Source organism: Hippopotamus amphibius, chromosome 9 (assembly GCF_030028045.1).
Source record: "Hippopotamus amphibius kiboko isolate mHipAmp2 chromosome 9, mHipAmp2.hap2, whole genome shotgun sequence".
Classification (NCBI taxonomy): domain Eukaryota; kingdom Metazoa; phylum Chordata; class Mammalia; order Artiodactyla; family Hippopotamidae; genus Hippopotamus; species Hippopotamus amphibius.
This window is the reverse complement of record NC_080194.1, coordinates 25,937,832-25,955,229: the sequence shown is the minus strand read 5'-3', so window position 1 is coordinate 25,955,229 and position 17,398 is coordinate 25,937,832. Positions and strand designations below refer to the sequence as shown.

General features: G+C 43.1%; 2 protein-coding genes across 10 annotated transcripts in view; one reads left to right on the top strand and one right to left on the bottom strand.

The window, feature by feature from the left end:
- UEVLD (UEV and lactate/malate dehyrogenase domains) overlaps nt 1–1,346 on the bottom strand; it is a 44,362-nt gene extending 43,016 nt beyond the window's left edge. For all 7 annotated transcript variants that reach the window (XR_009047542.1, XR_009047543.1, XM_057696070.1 and 4 more), the window contains exon 1: nt 1,214–1,346. Coding sequence is in view for 5 of the 7 variants with exons in the window: in XM_057696070.1 (XP_057552053.1) it covers nt 1,214–1,255 (42 nt within the window). In the remaining 2 variants the exon portion in view is untranslated. The remainder of the gene's footprint in view (nt 1–1,213) is intronic.
- Nucleotides 1,324–17,389, top strand: MISFA (mitochondrial sheath formation associated). 3 transcript variants are annotated; one of them, XM_057696077.1, is made up of 6 exons: nt 1,324–1,695; nt 8,219–12,338; nt 12,768–12,856; nt 13,796–13,838; nt 14,653–14,690; nt 15,381–17,389. In XM_057696077.1, exons 2-6 carry the CDS (start codon nt 12,270–12,272, stop codon nt 15,394–15,396), a joined length of 255 nt encoding a protein of 84 aa, XP_057552060.1. In that variant the 5' UTR covers nt 1,324–1,695; nt 8,219–12,269; the 3' UTR covers nt 15,397–17,389. The 3 variants fall into 3 exon arrangements, 2 of the variants coding, with proteins under 2 accessions (XP_057552060.1, XP_057552059.1); XM_057696076.1 differs by lacking the exon at nt 8,219–12,338; XR_009047544.1 differs by lacking the exons at nt 8,219–12,338; nt 13,796–13,838; nt 15,381–17,389.
- The last annotated feature ends 9 nt before the right edge of the window (nt 17,390–17,398 follow it).

The following is a 17,398-nucleotide window of genomic DNA, read 5'->3' as shown; positions in this document are numbered from 1 at the left end:
AAATCTTGTCTTTTTCCTGAATTCCAGTTCCACCAAAATTATGAAGTTCTTTTTCTATTCTCAATTTTAGCAATTCTTCCCCCTGGACAATACACCATGCTCCCCTCACTGAAAAACTTGATAGAGTGCTTCTTTTAATTTTATGTTCTCTGAAGAGGAGAAAGAAAAGGGTGTAATCCTAAGGACGATGATCCTTCTCTTCCTACAAGACCTACACACCGGTCACAGTAGATAAAATCATTCAAATCAAGTATATAAACAATTGCAATTATAAGGCTTCAAAACCTCGAAGGGGTGTACAAACTGCCCCAACAAAGAAAGACACAGGCAAACCCAACAAAAACGGCATAAATGTATGGTTTCCGCATAGAGGAGTCTTAAAAATTATTATGAATCACTTAACTAAGAAACTGGTGAAAAAGGTGGTTGCCTCAGACTGTACACTGGTGGGGAAACACAGAGCCTGGATTAAGAGCCTGGTGTAACACGGAAACTGGCTTTTAGTCATGCTCGAGAAATGTAAGTCTGACTTCTGGGTCAGCCCTCCAACTCAACCTTACAACCTTACGAGGATCTCTTCTGGGCCTTCCAACCTTGTCTTCATTCCTAAATCTACACAGGTCTTTCATTCACTGCACAGTTACTTAGCACTCCGTGGTTGTCAGGCACAGGGCTAGGTGAAGGGAATACTACAGCACTGTCTCTGCCGTCAGAGTTCACCGCCCGAGTAAGGTTTGTACATGAATAATTACTCCACGATGTGATCATCGATATTTCTGAAAGCGAGTAAAGAGGCAGTGATTCTAGTTCTAGAGTGACATCTGAGTTGAGTCCTACAAAGGGTGAACACTGCAAGTCAGAAAACGGGGCGTGGGGGTGGGGACAGGCCATTTCTGCAGAGAGAAAGGCGTGGTTAAAGGGGCAGGCGAGTGCTGGAAGCCGAGACCAAGAGAAGCTGGTGGCGAGAGAAGGTCTTACAGCGGGTGGAGGTTGGGGAATCTCGGAATCGCGGGCGGAGCCAGAGCCCCGGCCTCGGGAGGGAGAAGACCGCACCCTCCCTGCGGCCATTCCCCGCAGCCGGCTTCAGGCCAACCCACCCCCGCTCCAAGCCCCATGACAAGCCGGGAAAACGCCCCAAGGAGGCGGCCCGGCCAGGAGTGGAAACGCCCCCAGGCCCCGGCGCCCCAGACCCTGCCCGGCGGACTGCCCGCACCTTGCCAAGTAGTCGCCTCAGACCCTCGCTGTCGAATTCCATCTCCAGGGGGGCCCGCGAGCCTGGTTCTGGGACCCCGGCCTTCGAACGTCCTTCCGCACCGCCCCTGGACGGAGGCTGCCGGGGGCCAAAATGCCCGAGCGGCCCGAGGCCCCGCCCCTTCCCAGAGTCGGAAGTCCACCCGCGTGCAACGCCCCAGGTTCGGCCAGGCTCCGCCCGGGAGTCTGACCACAGCTCCTCCGTCAGCCCCGAGCGCCGTCAGAAACGCGTGAGCGGCAAGGGAACCACGACCCAACTTGCTGGAGGGAAGCTTGGGGGCATCTGTGAAGAGAGGAATAGGAAAGACTCAAGGAGAAGCAGTAAAGGAGGTAGAAGATATGGGCGCTGTTCTGGGAGAGAGTTTCGAGAAGGATGTGTTGAATTCAGCAGAGTATCGAGAACGATCAAGACTCCAAATTGTAGTTGGATTTAGGAAGGAAGAGGTAATGGAACTTCAAAAGCGAAATTTCGTGGGGCTGGAAAGGAAAACGAAGGCAGGAGGAGCCTTGTCAAAACTGGGAGATAAGACAGCTGAGTGAAGGTGGTGCAGCGTGGGGGGAGGGGTTGCCGGGGCGGGGGGTGGGGGGAGGGATGGGGTGCGGGGCAGAGCATAACCAAGGTGGTGGCCGAGACAGGAAAAAGTCATTTGACAGAAAGAGTTTGAAGACAAAAAAGGTAGATTGGTGGATAAGGTCGTCTGGAGAAGTAAGGTGAAGAGATGCAATTTGCTCGCCCTGTTTGGTCTCCTTGAAAGAGTTACTTAACCTGCTTTGAGCCAGTGGGCCTAAAAGGTCCCCGGAGCTGGCTATTTTAACTGTAAGACGTTGGGTGGGCGGGAGGGTGATCGTATTTATAGGAAGAGCCCAAGGTAGGAATGCTGTGACTCTATTAGGAGCAGAGAGTGAGAGGCTGGAAGGAGCACTTATTTATTAGACAAACTTTTGTTGAGCATTGGGTATTTGCTAGATATTGTCAGGGAGGAAGAAATTTAGGAAGAAATTTTCCTCTATTCTGGCTTCTTCTGGCTGGTTTAAGAAGTAAACTGACACCAGACAGAATAACAGGAGAAAATCAAACAAAAGTTAATAACATATACACCTGGGAGAGACCCAGGAGAACTAACTTGCCTTAATGGCTGAAGCCCTCACCTTAAATAGCATCTTCAGGTAAAAGCAAAAGAGGATGTTGGGGGTTGTGGTTTGAGACATCGAAGGGAAGAAAGGCAATTCACATGGAGATAGAAAGTAAATATTTGTTAAACAAATGTTTGCTGGGCCTTGCAGAAACTAGGAGACTCTGTTTTCTAGGCACTGTTGAGTTACCCCCATCACACCTAGCCCATATTCTTTACAGGCATCTCTGGTGATAGCTTAATTAGGGGAACAGGTCCTCTATCTAAATCCTTTTAGGCAGTTAGGGGGTCTTTGGGGCCTTAAAAGATAATCATCCTAAATTAATCCTCCTGCCAAAGAGACACATTTTAGGGTGGCAAATTTTGCTCTCCTACAATATTTTTCTAGTTCTGAGGATACAGCAATAAACAATATAGAAGTAGCAGCAGTCCTAAGGCTGTCATTCTTTTATTGGTAGGAGGAGAAATATAATAAGTAAATGTAATAAGTAAATTAGACCATATGTTAGATGTGATTAAGTGTTGGGAATAAATTTTTAAAAGGCAAGGTAAGGAAGTAAGGGTAGGTCTCCTTCAGAGGTGAGAGAGAAAGTATTCCATATTAGAGGGCATCTAGAGCCCTAAGACAGATGTGTGCCTGGGGAGACTCAAAACAGCAGGGAGGCAGTGTGGCTGGAGTCGAATGAAGAGGTGAGGAAGCGGAAGTAGACTAATTCAGAGAAATAGGGGGAGCCACAGATGGTTTAGGACAATGGTTCTTCCAGTGTGATCCCCAGACTTACAGCCTCAGCGTCACCTGGAACTTTTAGAAATACAGATTCTAAGGCCTCACCCCAGACTTACAGATCTGGGGATCAGGTCAAGCAATTTGTTTTAACAAGGCTGGGTGATTCTAATGTGTAATAAAGTCTGAAAACCACTATAGGGACTTTGTGCACAATTGTGATTCTGGCTTGTCAGTGCTGTCTCACCAGAGACCATCAGGAACGCACCATTCTTAAACAAGTTGGGTTGATTACTCCTTGAGGGAGCAGATGCTGTGGAGAACCAGTGGGACAGCTGAGTAAGAATATGGAAAGAAACTATTATAGGATTTGGGCTCTGGGTGATTTGGGAGAGGGCTTAAGAAATCAGAGCTTTACTTTAGATTGGGTGCTATCAGAAGGCCGGCACAATTCTATGATTCGGTATCTCAATAAATATTCTCTCTCAGATGCGTAAACTAGAACAAGGTTAAGGCTGTTGTTGGTAAAGAAGCAGAGTCGCGTTAGCAGAGAGAAGAGGATGTTTGGTATTTCCTGGGTTGCACAGTGACCTAGTTTTTTGCTTAGAAGAAATTGTGACGAGGCCTTGTTTTGTCTCATTTTATCATGGTCTGGGTGACCCTGTCTGATGTCAGTGTTCTGAGAGATTGTTTATACCCAACAGGGGACAACAGCAGTCTGGCTGTGAGCTCGAGGTCAGCTTCTAGCAACACTGAGACCTAGCTGGGTCAATCCAGTTCCCAGATGTCCGGGGCTGCTTTTTTCTTTCTTAGGCTTTTGCTCCAAGAGTAAGAGGAAGCCACTGGAGGGTTTTGAACAGAGGAGTGACACGATGTGACTGAGGTGTAAAAGAATAAGACAGCTGCATTGTGAAGAGACTGGCGTGGGGGTGGAGGGGTGGAAGCCGGGAGGCAAGGTAGGAGGTGAAAAGGTTGAAGGATTAGAGGCTTGTTAAGAGCACCTCAGCCAGATCTAACACACCTCGGAAACCGTGGAACTTCCAGGGATTCTTTTTTTTTTTAAGCTCTTTATTGGAATATCATTGCTTTACACTCCTGTACCAGTTTTTGAGGTACACCAAAGTGAATCAGCTGTATTTATACATATATCCCCATATCCCCTCCCTCCCGTGACTCCCTCCAACCCTCCCTATCCTGGCCCTCTAAGGCATCACCCATCATGGAGTTGATCTCCCTTTGTTATACAGCAACTTCCCACTAGCTATCTATTTTACATTTGGTAGTGTATATATGTCTTTACTACTCTCTCACTTCATCCCAGCTTCCACTTCGCGCCCCTCCCCTCTGACCCCGTGTCCTCCAGTCCATTCTCTGCATCTGCGTCTTTATTCTTGCCCTGTTGCTGGGTTCATCAGTACCATTTTTTTAGATTCCATATATATGAGTTAGCATATGGTATTTGTTTTTCTCTTTCTGGCTTACTTCGCTCTGTATCACAGTCTCTAGGTCTATCCACCTCATTACAAGTAGCTCAATTTCATTCCTTTTTATGGCTGAGTGATATTCCATTGTATAGATGTGCCACATCTTTTTTATCCATTCATCTGTTGATGGGTGTTTAGGTTGCTTCCATGTCCTGGCTATTTCCAGGGATTCTAAGACCTAACAGATCCTGTCAGAAATCCATTAATCAAGGAAAAGCAGTCAAGTTAGAAGGCCTGCAAGGTTTTTCAGTTTTTTACGAAAGAACGTTTTATGGAAGAGGCCTTCCATCCAAACCACCAATTCTCTTCTAGTTTAATCACTTTGGATGAGTTATAGGCACTAGGAATACTTTATGCCTGTTTGTGTGTGTGTGTGTGTGTGTGTGTGTGTGTGTGTGTGTTGTGTGTATAGCTGTCAGTTTCCATCTGGAAGGTATATTGCTGAGAGCTTTATGTGCTTTATTGCAATTAATCTTCACAAAACCCTAGGTGGAATTATTATCAATTATCTCAGTTTTACTGATGAGCAAACTGAGGTTTAGTGAAGTATTACCTACTTCCTTGTTTCTGAGATCCTGTTGAATAAGAGGCATATTACTGACAATATTTGGGGGGAGAAAAGATTACAAAATTAAATATACATACCAGTTTTAACCCCACTTTTGAAAATTTGTCTTACAGAAATAAAAGTACACAGGATGTATATCTTCTACAAAGATGTTAATCATATTAAAAGGGAAAAAAGTCCCCAGGCTAAGAAATGGGAAAAGTATATAATCTGCTTCTTTGTTTCTAGCTTGAGGAAAATCACAAGAATGGCTTATTTAAAATTAGAATTTTTTCTTGGTGCTCTTCTTCTGATCTCTGTTTACATTCTTTGCTTTCATAGTTATGGGTCATATCAGATACATTGCTTAGGGATAAAACCTCAGTATTCTGAATATCAGACAAATGTATCCTCATCATTTACTTCTTTAAAAAGTTTTTCTTATGTGTAAAATACACATAAACGTACAATTTACCACCTTAACCATTTTTAAGTATATAGTTCAGTGGCATTAAATGCATTCATAATGTTTTACAGCCATCACTACCATCTGTCCCCATAACTCATTTCATGTTGTAAAACATCTCTATACCCATTAAACAAAAACTTCCCATTCTCCCGTCCCTCCAACCCCTGGCAGCCACCATGCTGCTTTCTGCCCCTGTGATTTTGACTACTCTAAGTATGCCATCAATGGAGTAGAGAGTCCAGAAACAGACCCTCACATAGTCAGTTATTTTTGACAAAAGTGCCAGGACCATTCAGTGGGAAAAGGACAGTCTTTTCAGCAAATGGTGTTGGAAAAACTGAATATCCGTATGCAGAAATGAAGTTAGATCCTTATCCAATATCATATACAAATATTAACTCAAAATGGATCAAAGACCTAAATGTAAGACCTGAAACAATAAAACTCTTAGAAGAAAATGTAGGACAAAAGCTTTGTGACATTGGATTTGGCAGTGATTTCTTGGATATGACACCAAAAACACAGGCAACAAAAGAAAAAAATAGACAAATTGGACCTCATGAAAATTTAGAAATTTTGTTCATCAGAAGACAGTATTGGGGCCCAGTGGTTGGGACTTGGTGCTTTCACTGCTGTGGCCCAGGTTCAGTCCCTAGTTGGGGAACTATGATCCTGCAGGCTGTGCAAGTCACAGCCAAAAAAAAAAATCCCCAAAAAACAAGAGTGTCATTTTTTTGAAGAACTTTTATTGAGATACAATTGACATACAATAAACTGCATATATTTAAAGTGTACAATTTGATATTTGTTTTTCTTTAGTAATGTATATATGGCAGTCCCAATCTCCCAATTCATCCCCCCCAACCCGCCCCACCCCCCACTTGGTGTCCATATATTTGTTGTCTCTCTACATCTGTGTCTCTATTTCTGCCTTGCAAACCAGTTGATTTGTACCATTTTTCTATATTCCGCATATATGTGTTAATATACGATATTTGTTTTTCTGTTTCTGACTCACTTCACTCTGTATGACAGTCTCTGGGTCCATCCATGTCTCTACAAATGTCCCAATTTCATTCCTTTTTACAGCTGAGTAATATTCCATTGTGTATATGTACCACATCTTCTCTATCCATTCATCTGTTGATGGACATTTAAGGTGCTTCCATGTAAGACAGCATCATTTACTTCTTAGATGTGTGGAGCTTGTATTGTTGTTCATCGATTGACTTATGCTGCATCTCAGGCCATCCTTCTACAAATGTCCTTTGACCTTGTGAAATGAAACTGCAGTCTTTCTTTTCTTAAACTAGTTCTTTTTGTAAGGATTTTATATAGCCTCTCAATTTTCATGCTCTGTCTGAACTGGCATACTTTTGGGGGGTCATTTTGCTGCTTCTCTGGTTAAGTAAAAAATTGGCAATGCTCAAGAGAAATCTGACTAAGAGATTTTGTTTTTAATCACAATCATGGCATTGTTTATGGTGGTAAAACGTTGGGGGAAAATACTAAACACACATCGCGCCTGTTACTAATTATTACCTTTCAGTTCCAAGTCCACCATTTATTGCTTGCTCTGCTACCGTGGAGCTGGACCTTTTAAGCATTTCTCCTTTGCTAGTGGGGATGATATTAGGTTTTGTCAATAAAAGTCAATGGAGGTGATACTGCAGAAGGAAGAGACTTTCTCCTTCCATTGTGCTTTTGTTCTTGGTCCTACGTGTGGCTGCCAGTGGCATGAGTGGGGATATCCAGTAGTGCTCGCCTATGTGTAGTTTCAGTGGCCCCTCTGTAGACTGCTTCCCATTGAGTTGCAGTGGTGCTTCTGCTACTCAATGAGTTCTACCCACCCCAACCAGGTGGCTTCCTGGTACATTCTACTGGCATATCCCCAATGGGTAGATTCTCAGCAGTGATCAGTAAGCCTGACAGATGCCCCCCTATGGAGACTTCCCAGCAGATTCCATCAGCATCTTAGAGGGTGGTTCCCTATGTACCAGGTCTGGCCTACAGCAGCCTAATGAATTCCCTACCATCCAGTTGGTCATGACCACCACTTCTCCAAGATTTGGATCTCAGACCTGGAGGGGAAGGGACTCTATGAAGTTTATTCCTTCCTCGGATGCTTTGCCTCAGTTCTAGTGTTGGTGGCTGCTCCCTGTATGTGCTATTCCTGTGACATGTAGAGCTTTCTACCTCTTCCATTAATCTCCTAGTCCTAGTTAGTAATTCTTTTTGTTGAACTTTCTCTGTTCAAAGCATTGTGAGGTTTCTATCTCCTGACTAGATTTTGACTGATATATCCATTATTAGGAGAAAGATGAGGGAATTCCGTGGCAGTTCAGTGGTTAGGACTTGGCGCTTTCACTGCTGGGGCCCGGGTTCAGTCCCTGGTCAGGGAACTAAGATCCTGCAAGCCACATGGCTCAGCCAAAAAAAGAAAAAAGAGAGAGAGAAAGAGATGAAATATACATGGAATATTATACAGGAATTTAAAAAAATAAGTTAGACTTCTGCTTCTGTCTGTAAAGGATCAACTGCTACAGGAGTTGTCTTCTCTCCATAAACAAACAGAAAATTGCGTAAAATATATGAAATAATTATTTTCAGATCTTGCAGTAGACTGTGAACTTTGAAAGAAAGGAAACAAAAGAGATGAGCCTTACAAGCCCCGGCCTACTGCCTAGAGGCAATTTTCAGACTGCAGCACGGAGAGGGGTTACCCAAACAAAGCTGAGTTGAAAAGAAAGAGAGTGGCATACCAAGGAGGCCACAGTGCCAGGAATTTGCAGGATGGAGTCCTGGAAAGAGGCAATTCCACAGAGAAAGAACTCTGGAGATCTCCACAGGGGCCTTTGTGAGTTCTATCAATGCGTACATGGGGTAAAACTCCATGAGGTCGGGAAAAGAACCACCCAGAAACAGTAGGCCAAACACTTCCTGGAGCTCCCCAAAGGGCTGGGAGTTGTGGAAAATTCCACAGATTGAAAAGACCTAATACCATAGGCATCAGAGAGAGCACTCAGAAGGGTCATAGCTCAGCAGTGGGAATGGTTATCCTTAGAGTAAAGGCTGCTCCTGGCCCACCATAACAAAGCTTAAAACAAGCCTCAGAAGAATCAGACGGATCCAGGTAGCTTAACTGCATCTCAGAAGAAAACCCAACACTATCAAAAAGAAAACAACAAAGTCCAGCACTCAACACTGTAAAATTCACCATGTTAAACATCCAACCAAAAGTTACCAGGCATTCAAAGAAGCAAGAAAATGTCATCCATAACAAAGAAAATTCAACCATTGAAACAACCTAAGAAATGACAGAGATGATAGATTTGCAGACTTGGTCCTCAAAATGCTTATTATCCATCTCATAAATATACTCAAGGATGTAAAGGAAAACATGAACATGATGTGGAGAAAAATGAAAGTTATAATTAAAAAAAAAAATTTAATTTCTAGAGATGAAAAATACAACATCAAATTAAAAATACTCTGTATGGCATTAACGGGAGGTTAGAAGATTAGGGGGGAAAATAAGTGAACTTGAAAAAGACAGCAATGGAAACTATCCAAAATGAAGCACAAGGAGAAGAAAAATAAACAGTACCAGCAAGCTGTGGGACAGAATCACACTGGTTATTGGTCTAATACACAAGTAATAGAGGTCACAGAAGGGGAAAGAGGGGAGCCAGAAAAAGTGTTTGAAGGAACAGTAGCCAGACATTTTTCCAATTTGATGAAAACCATAAACCCATGGGTTCAAGAAGTTCACCAAACCCCTGGTAGAAGAAACATGCAGAAAGTTACACAAAGCAGCCTCAAAATAAAATTGCTAAAAATTAGTGATGGAGAAGTTTTTAAAAGGGCACTTTCCATAGGATGCAGCAATCCCCCTCCTGGGATTTACCCTAAAAAATTAAAACTTATATTCCCTTAAAAAGCTGTACACGGGACTTCCCTGGTGGTCCAGTGGTTAAGAATCCGCCTTCTAATGCAGGGGACATGGGTTCAATCCCTGGTCGGGGAACTAAGGTCCCACATGTCGCGGGGCAACTAAGCCCACTCTCCATAACTAAAGAGAATCCTCTGCGCAGCAAGGAAAGATCCCAATCTTGCTTGCCACAACTACAGAGCCCACGCATTTTGGAGACCCCGAGCCACGGCTAGAGAGCCTGTGCACTGCAACTACTTAGTCCGTGCACCACATTTGGAGAGAAGCCCACAAGTCACAATGAAGAGCTGGCATGCTGCAACGAAAGATCCCAGATGCCACAACTAGGACCCTATGCAGCCAAAAATAAATTTTTTTAAAAATCTGTACACAAATATTTATAACATCTCTATTCAAAATAGCCCCAAACTAGAAACAACACTACTGTTCTTTGACAGGTACGGGGCCAAGTCAAAAATTATCTGCACTCTGGCTGTAGAATTTAATTAACTTTTAGAAAAGACAAATACATCATTTTTTGACATAATCTTCTTTTCAATACGCTGTTCATCTGTCAACAAGCTTTCATATTTCATTAAAAAATGTTTTAGGCTGAGCTGCGAATGCACTGCTGTCTTCACTTCTTCATGAGAAGTGAATCTTCATCCTCGTAGGGCTGCTTTCATAGGACCAAACAGGTGAAAGTCCAATGGAGCAAAATCAGGACTATAGGACTATGCTTTAACACCTCAAAACGAAGTTTTTGCAGAATGTCGGCAGTGTGAGCAGAAGTGTGCAGATGTGCACACCCTCAGATTACAAAAAATGAATCACTGCACACTGGTCTTTCGTGCAAATCACAAGTGGGGCATCCATTTTTGCTCACAGTGCAGTCACAAATGAACTGATGTAACACATTCACACCTGCACAGCAGTGACTGGGGAGACAGTTGCCTTGAACGGAAGGCACTGATAAGACAGTGCAGCCAACAGAAGTTTTAATATAACTGGAGTGCGGATAATTTTTGACTCGTAAATCGATAAACTGATACATCCATACAATGGAATAACGTTCAATAAAAAAGAATTAACTATTGTACAACATGAATGAATCTCGAAAGCATTAATGCTAAGTGAAAGAAACCAGTGGAAGAAGGTTATGATTCCATTTATGTGAAGTTCTGGAAAATGCAAAAGCAGATCAGTGGTTGCCAGGGGCCAAGGGATTAGGGGGAAGGGATTGACTGAAAAGGGGCACAGAAAACTTTTTGAGATGATGACAATTTTTTCCATCTTGAATTGCGGTGGTAGTTACAAGAGTGACACATTTAAAAAAATATAACTGTACAGTAAAAATGAGTATGTTTTATCATATGTAATTTATACCTCAATAAAGTTTATTATTAGAAACAAAAAAGGAATGTGTATAGATTTTTTATCAATTGACGCAGGAGGATGTCCATGATGTATTATTATAGGAGAAAAGCAAGTTACATAGTAGCACATGTAGTATGATCACCTTTAATAAAACAACAGTGAAAATAACCCTCTGTATCCCTCTGTGTGTAGTGATGTTTTCAAGCTCGGGGAGAAGCCTTTGGCAGAGGGAATACACACTAGGCTGGTAATACTGCTTACATCGTGGTGCGAAGAAAGAGGGGAAGAGTATTACGTTTTTCTTTATACATCATTGGACGGTTTCGTCATTTACAGTGATTTTTTAAATCATGAAAATAAAGGGGATATCAAAATAATGGGGAGATGTGTATGTAGGAAGAACTCTGGTGGAGGGAGGGGTTCACCACGCCAGTGCAGGGAGGTCAGAGGGATCGAGATGAGGTCATTAAACTTGACAAAAAGGAAATCTTTGGTAACCTCTGAGAAAGCATCCAAGTAGTGGGGTGGGGGCAGAAGTCAGGATGTGATGTATGCAAGAAAAATGTGGACTGGAAAGAAAGGCTTTGGGTGTGGACCAATTGTTTACGAAGTTTGGTCTTGAAAGGCAGTTAAGAAACAGGACAGTTAAGAAGGGAGCCACAGCATCAGTTGGAGGGTTTTGTGAGGAGAGGACAAGGATACTTGTGGCTTCTTGAAGGCCAAGAAAAGAGAACCAGTGGACAGCAACTGACCAAAGATAGTGAAGAATGATATAAAATGGTGGTGAGAGAGCCCTTGAGATGGGAGGGGAGGAGTTGCAGGGACAGAAAGAGAATTCTCCTTCCCCTAGAATGCAGTTTTGCTTCATTCACAGCTATCATAGACCTAGGAACACACCTTTCCCAATCCCTGTTTATAGTCTAAAGAGCCCAGCTTCCCAACAGGCAGCTGGACCCTGATCTGGAGCGTCACCTGTGTGACCTAGTGCAGGTCACTCAGGCTCTGTAAGCCTCAGTTTTCTCATTAGTAAACTGGGGTAAATAATAGTACCTACCTCATATTGTGGCTGTGAGATAGCACGTTCGAAGAGCTTAGTTTGCCGCTCAGCTGCTGGTCTGGGGGCAGTCTCTCTGATGTGTTGTGGTCTGGGCCATGTGATCAATGATGTCACAATGCCCTACTAGACTCCACCTTCTCCACTAGGGAGTTGCACATCCTTTGGAGCTAAGGATTGGAACTGACATGCAAGACCTCTACCAGCTGAGGGTTTCATGAGCACGCTCCTTTGTCAAGATCTTGGTGAATAGTCTTTCACTGGGCAATCGTGTCTTAGAAATTGTTTTACTTGTTACCATGATCGTGCTTGGCTGGATGCTTTTTGTTGGATTTGCATGTTACATGGGCACATTTCCAGAGTTCGTGGTGAGTAATGACCTTGCCCATTAATCGCTGGTAGTCAGTCCTGGCTCTGCTAACCCTTCCAGCTGGTGTTTCTGACCAAACAGGAAAGATAGTTGAGGTCTCACCATTAATAAGAGTCAGGATGCAGTGAGAACAAAGTTAGTTTCCCAGGCTACTTCCCATCCCATTGGGACATCTTTAAGGGTTTCCCCCTCCACTTTGGTACTTAATGTCACTTATTTCAAAGCATTATGGAATTTATAAGGGGTCTGCTGGAGACAGTGCCTGACTTCTGGATTTCAGGCCAAATGGATCAATGGTTGCTGGGAGAAAAGGGAATGTAGACATTGGTGGGAACTTTCAGCAGCCCTTCCAGTCACATACAGAGGCAGTCACCTACTGGGTCAAGGAGTAGGGCCAACTCTGCCTTTGAGTTTCTTTCTGCCTCAGCCTCCAACTCTGAAGTGGAAAGAGAGGTGGGCTGTTCAGGAGAGGAAGACACACCTGAGGACGCGGACTTTGGATGAAGACCTGCAACTGTGAGTGGATGTGACAGTGTGTTGGGCTGGATTCCTCCCTTTCAAGAGAACTTGGTGGCACTTTGAAATCTCAGTGGAAAGTTTACATTCCTCTGGAAAAATAAACAGTGGAATGGGAAAGAATTTGGGGAGCACTGCTGAGGACAGCAAGCTCTGATTCAAAGATTTGTTAATAACAGATACCCTCATGGGTATTCTTTTCAAAGACTGTTCCATCTATTCTTATTTTTTTCCATGCAAACTCTAATAAGTTAGACCAGCATTTTTAATGCCCCCTTTGGCAGACTCTGAAACTGGAGTTAATATAAATTTGAGTTCAAGTCCTAACTTTGCAACTTCCTAGCCATGTGACCTTGAGAAAGTTCAATCTCTCTGAACCTCAGTTTCTTCATCTGTATAATGGAGATGTTTCAGTATCTTTCTGTTTTTGTGAGGATTACATTTGGGAATTCATGTAGAGCCTTTAATGCAAAGCTTGACAATTAGCATTTAATAAATGCTAACTGAACAAACCAGGCAAAACAATGGACCAGTCAGCAAAGACTATGACCTCAACTACTTACCCAGGGCCACACAAACCAACCCATTTGTGAAGCTGGGGTGCAAGCAGAGATCTCTGGACTTCAGACCTCTCTCACTCATTCCACTAGACTAGCCTGCCTATAGGAAACATTAGTAGCCATGTCCTTTTAGCAAACTATCTCCTCGGTTTTTCAAATCCCACCCCGTTTCATTCAGACCAGTTTTTTCAAAGATGTTCCCATTGTTAAACTTAACTCTAAGAGTCTTAATAATATGCTGAGTATAGGAGCAGATTTTCTGGGAAGCTTCTCCAGGAGGCATGGGTATCTACCATGTCCCAGGCCCAGGTATACTAGGCATGATAGTGATTCTTCTTCTTTTTTTTTTTTTCTCTTCTTTTTTCTCCATCTGCCCCAGAATTTCTATGAGAGCACTGGCCCAACAGTCAGACCTCTGCGGGGTAGGGATGCAGATGGAGGCAGTGGGCCCTTGTTTAGCTTGAGCCACTGCCACAGTGTGATCCTGACCAAACCCCTGAAACTATTCTGTGCCTCGGTTTCTCCAGCTATGAAACGAGCATAATAGCCTATTTCCTTCTCTTCCTTTCTCAGGGAAGTTGAGAGGAGGCTTCCCCTGCATGATGAGGGTTTAACTGTGCCATTTTACAAAATGCAAAATTTTTTCTTCTTCGAATTGCCTAACAATAGGATTTAAGTAATTGCTTATAGCATACATAGCCAGTCACTCCTCCCAGTTAATCCAGGGTGTGTTTTGTTTGGTTTTGTTCACAGCAATGTTTTTTTGTGTCTGATCGCATAAAGCAAGTAGTTAAAATTTTGGCAGGTGATACTAAAGATAAGATGCCAGCTAGACCTAACCACACAGAGTCACCAAAGAATGGGGCCCTCCTGCTAAGTAAGGGTTCTTTAGCTGCTACATACCTGGCATCCTGGCCAACCCTACCATAGCTCCTCTGACTGGTCCCCAAGGTCACAGGAGCTGATGTCACAATCGGTGGCCATGCTCTGCTCCCCAAATAGCCATGACGAGCCGCTTCAGGTCAGACTAGACCACGAAGCTCCTCAGCCAGGAGCTATCATGCTGGACCATCCACCATCTGGCCTTGAATGAAGACAGCCCAGCGTCCAGGACTCGGGGACTAGAACAGCACACGTTTCAGCGCTGCCCGTTCCCCCTGCTCCCAGCAGCAGCTGGAGCTGCGAAGCAACGAAGCTCCGCAATGATTGTTGTCTTATGGATGCTTCTCATTGCAGGAACGATGTGGAAGGGATATAAGTATCCCCCAGGAGGGGTAAGTGTGCCTTCAACTCTGCTCTCTACTCCTACTTTGAAACATATCCCCCAAGATAAATGAACTAAGCATCGAAATCCAACTTTAGAAACAAGTACTCTCTTCTTTATTGAAAAAGTTATTGTAGCATACCTACCTCTAATGTTAGTCACTATCTGTCTGCTTAGAGTTGAGAGTGTTCCCTCTGTCTTTCATGTGATCTTTTATACATCTTTTCCTAAGAGTCTTTACTGTTTTTCAGTCCTTCCGTGTCTTTCAAAGAAACTGGAGGTATAGAGGTGAAGATATTTCAGGCCCAGAGTCAAAGCTGTTTGACCTGACTGCCCTAGTCTTCTGCTTCTGGGACACTTTATATGCTCAGCCTTCAATACCACTTCTTAAACTAGCCCACACCAGCAACCCACACTTAACTGTCCCTCATCAAGTAAACACTGGTCTGTGAAACGATCTGGTGGTAGATGTCTCTTTCCTCTCTCCTCCTTTTGGGCCTTGGATGTTTGTCTTTTCTCTGCCTCTTGTCAGCTCCCACACTGCTAATCCCCTGTGGCAACTGGGATTGGAGGCATGAGGTGAGACAGCCTAACTGGACACAGCTACCCTGCCTGCCCTTGGGAAGGAGGGCAGTTACCTCAGCTCCACACCCTAGCAAACACTAGGCAAGACCCACCTGACATACTTTTTTCCCTCTAGACCCCGGTGGAAATAAACAAAGATGATCCTGGTGAAGTAATGCAGCTCTGAAGCTTTCCCGACCAGCTGTACAGTTCCTGTTGGTTTCACATAAAGTAATTGCACATTATTTTGTCACATTTTATGTAACAAGTTACCACATTTTTAAAGATGAAGACTTGGTATTCTGTTAGCTCAAAACAGGGAAATGGAGGGTAAGGAGGTAGTTGGGTGGATGGGAATGACTGGGTCCAGACTGGCACTAAGACTAAGATACCTGGTTCAGTTTGTCCCCTATTCTGTACCCTTGAGGATAGAAATTCTCTAGAGCACTTTAGACCTGTTTCCCACATACTTTTCTCCTGGGTCCAAGGTCCAGGGTCCAGGTAGGGGTGAAAAAATGTTACAGAAAGGGGTAGAGATTGCAGAAACTTTAAGCCTATTCTCTGGGGGTATTTCTCTGTGGCTTTCATAGCTATCATTAAGAACCCAAAGCTTACACCATGTGGGGAAAGGGCATTTTAACATTGGGTGCTAGATACTAAGCTATACAGTATTATAATCCTTGTAGTAATCTTCTTAGCCCCATTTTACAAAATAGCAAAAATGAAGTTGAGAGGCTTAAGTATCTTACCAACCCACACAGTTCTGGATAGCAGAGTCAAGATTAAGATCCAGGCCTTCTCTTTGGTGTGCTTTTACATGCCAAGAAAAAGACCCAAGCAAGAGAGGCTGGGTTATCCAAGATCTTGACTTACCTCTTGGTTCAAGTCTTCCTCACCTGAGTAGTCAAGAAGTTGCCTTTTATCAGTGACACCTGCTGATTCAGGCAGCATGTGTAGAAATGAAAGCTAACTGTCCAGTCCTCAATATGACGCAGTTTGAGTTCATGAGACCAAGGATGGGAACCTAAGTATAAGACCCATGCAATTAATCTGGGTGTCTGAGCCCTAGAATATTCCTAAAAAGCCCTCTAAAAGTGGTTCAAGCTTTCTGACCCTAAAAGAGAGAAAGAAAACCTAACAGGAGCAAATACTTTTAAAATAAATTATATGGAACTCCTCCCATTCTGTGGTTGCTTGGGGATGACTAATGGTTTCACTGTTCAAAAAGTACACCCTTACCAACAAATATGACCCACTATGACCCAAAAGGGTCATATTGACAGCATGTTGCTGATGACTATTTGGTGTTTGTTTGCTGAAGTATTTTTAAGTGCCTCTATGCACTGAATGGATTACCTTTTTTTTAATAGAAAAAGTGAATTCAAAATTCATAAGCAAAAATTTGTAATTTCTAAATCTAGGATACTAGATTTATCATACTTGTATGACCTAGACTCAACACATTCCATTGAGTTAAGTGCCTACATTCTCTGGCTGCATGGTTGTGCCTACTTGCCTCATTTATACCTAAGGATTCATCTTCTCAGCTATCTCAGGCTCTTTTTATTATAGGAGATCAGCATCACTCAATTTCTTGAAAAGAACTATACACCTAGTTGTTCTTCCCCCGTTCCCTGACTACACCTCCAAACAGTTCTCCTAACTTGGGTGTCTGATACAAGAATAGTTCTCCAGGCTGGTGATGCAAGAGGGGAGAGGTATCAGTGGCAGCAGCTGAGCAGATGTGAACATGTAAGGGAGAAGGAACAGAGAGGTGTGTGTGTGCATGAAGGTAAACCCTATCTCTGAAGTCTGATGAGTCTACTGGGGTTTCTAGCTGGAATCATGTACAGAGTGATGAAGTAAGGAATACATGTTTTGGTAAATAAATGCAAACCAGTGAAAATATCAATAAAATATTTTAATGCCTACAATTTCTTTTATACATAAATTGCAAAACTTTTATCTGTATATGCAAAAGTAGATTCTCTTGCAGGTCAACAGCACCAGAAAACAAGCTAGGCTATGTAAATGTTTCTTTAAACTTGATTTGTCCATTATGTAAAAGACATGGATTTAATAACTCCAAAGAAATCTATATTCCACTCTTAATCATACACTAAACACCTGAATATTTATTTCATCACATCCACT

Coding starts and splice junctions, on each gene's coding strand:
- MISFA (XM_057696076.1), top strand. CDS start 1,591: ATGGGCGCTGTTCTGGGAGAGAGTTTCGAGAAGGATGTGTTGAATTCA. Junction 12,857..13,795: donor TTGGATGAAGACCTGCAACT/GTGAGTGGATGT, acceptor CATCTGCCCCAG/AATTTCTATGAGAGCACTGG. Junction 13,839..14,652: donor AACAGTCAGACCTCTGCGGG/GTAGGGATGCAG, acceptor TTCTCATTGCAG/GAACGATGTGGAAGGGATAT.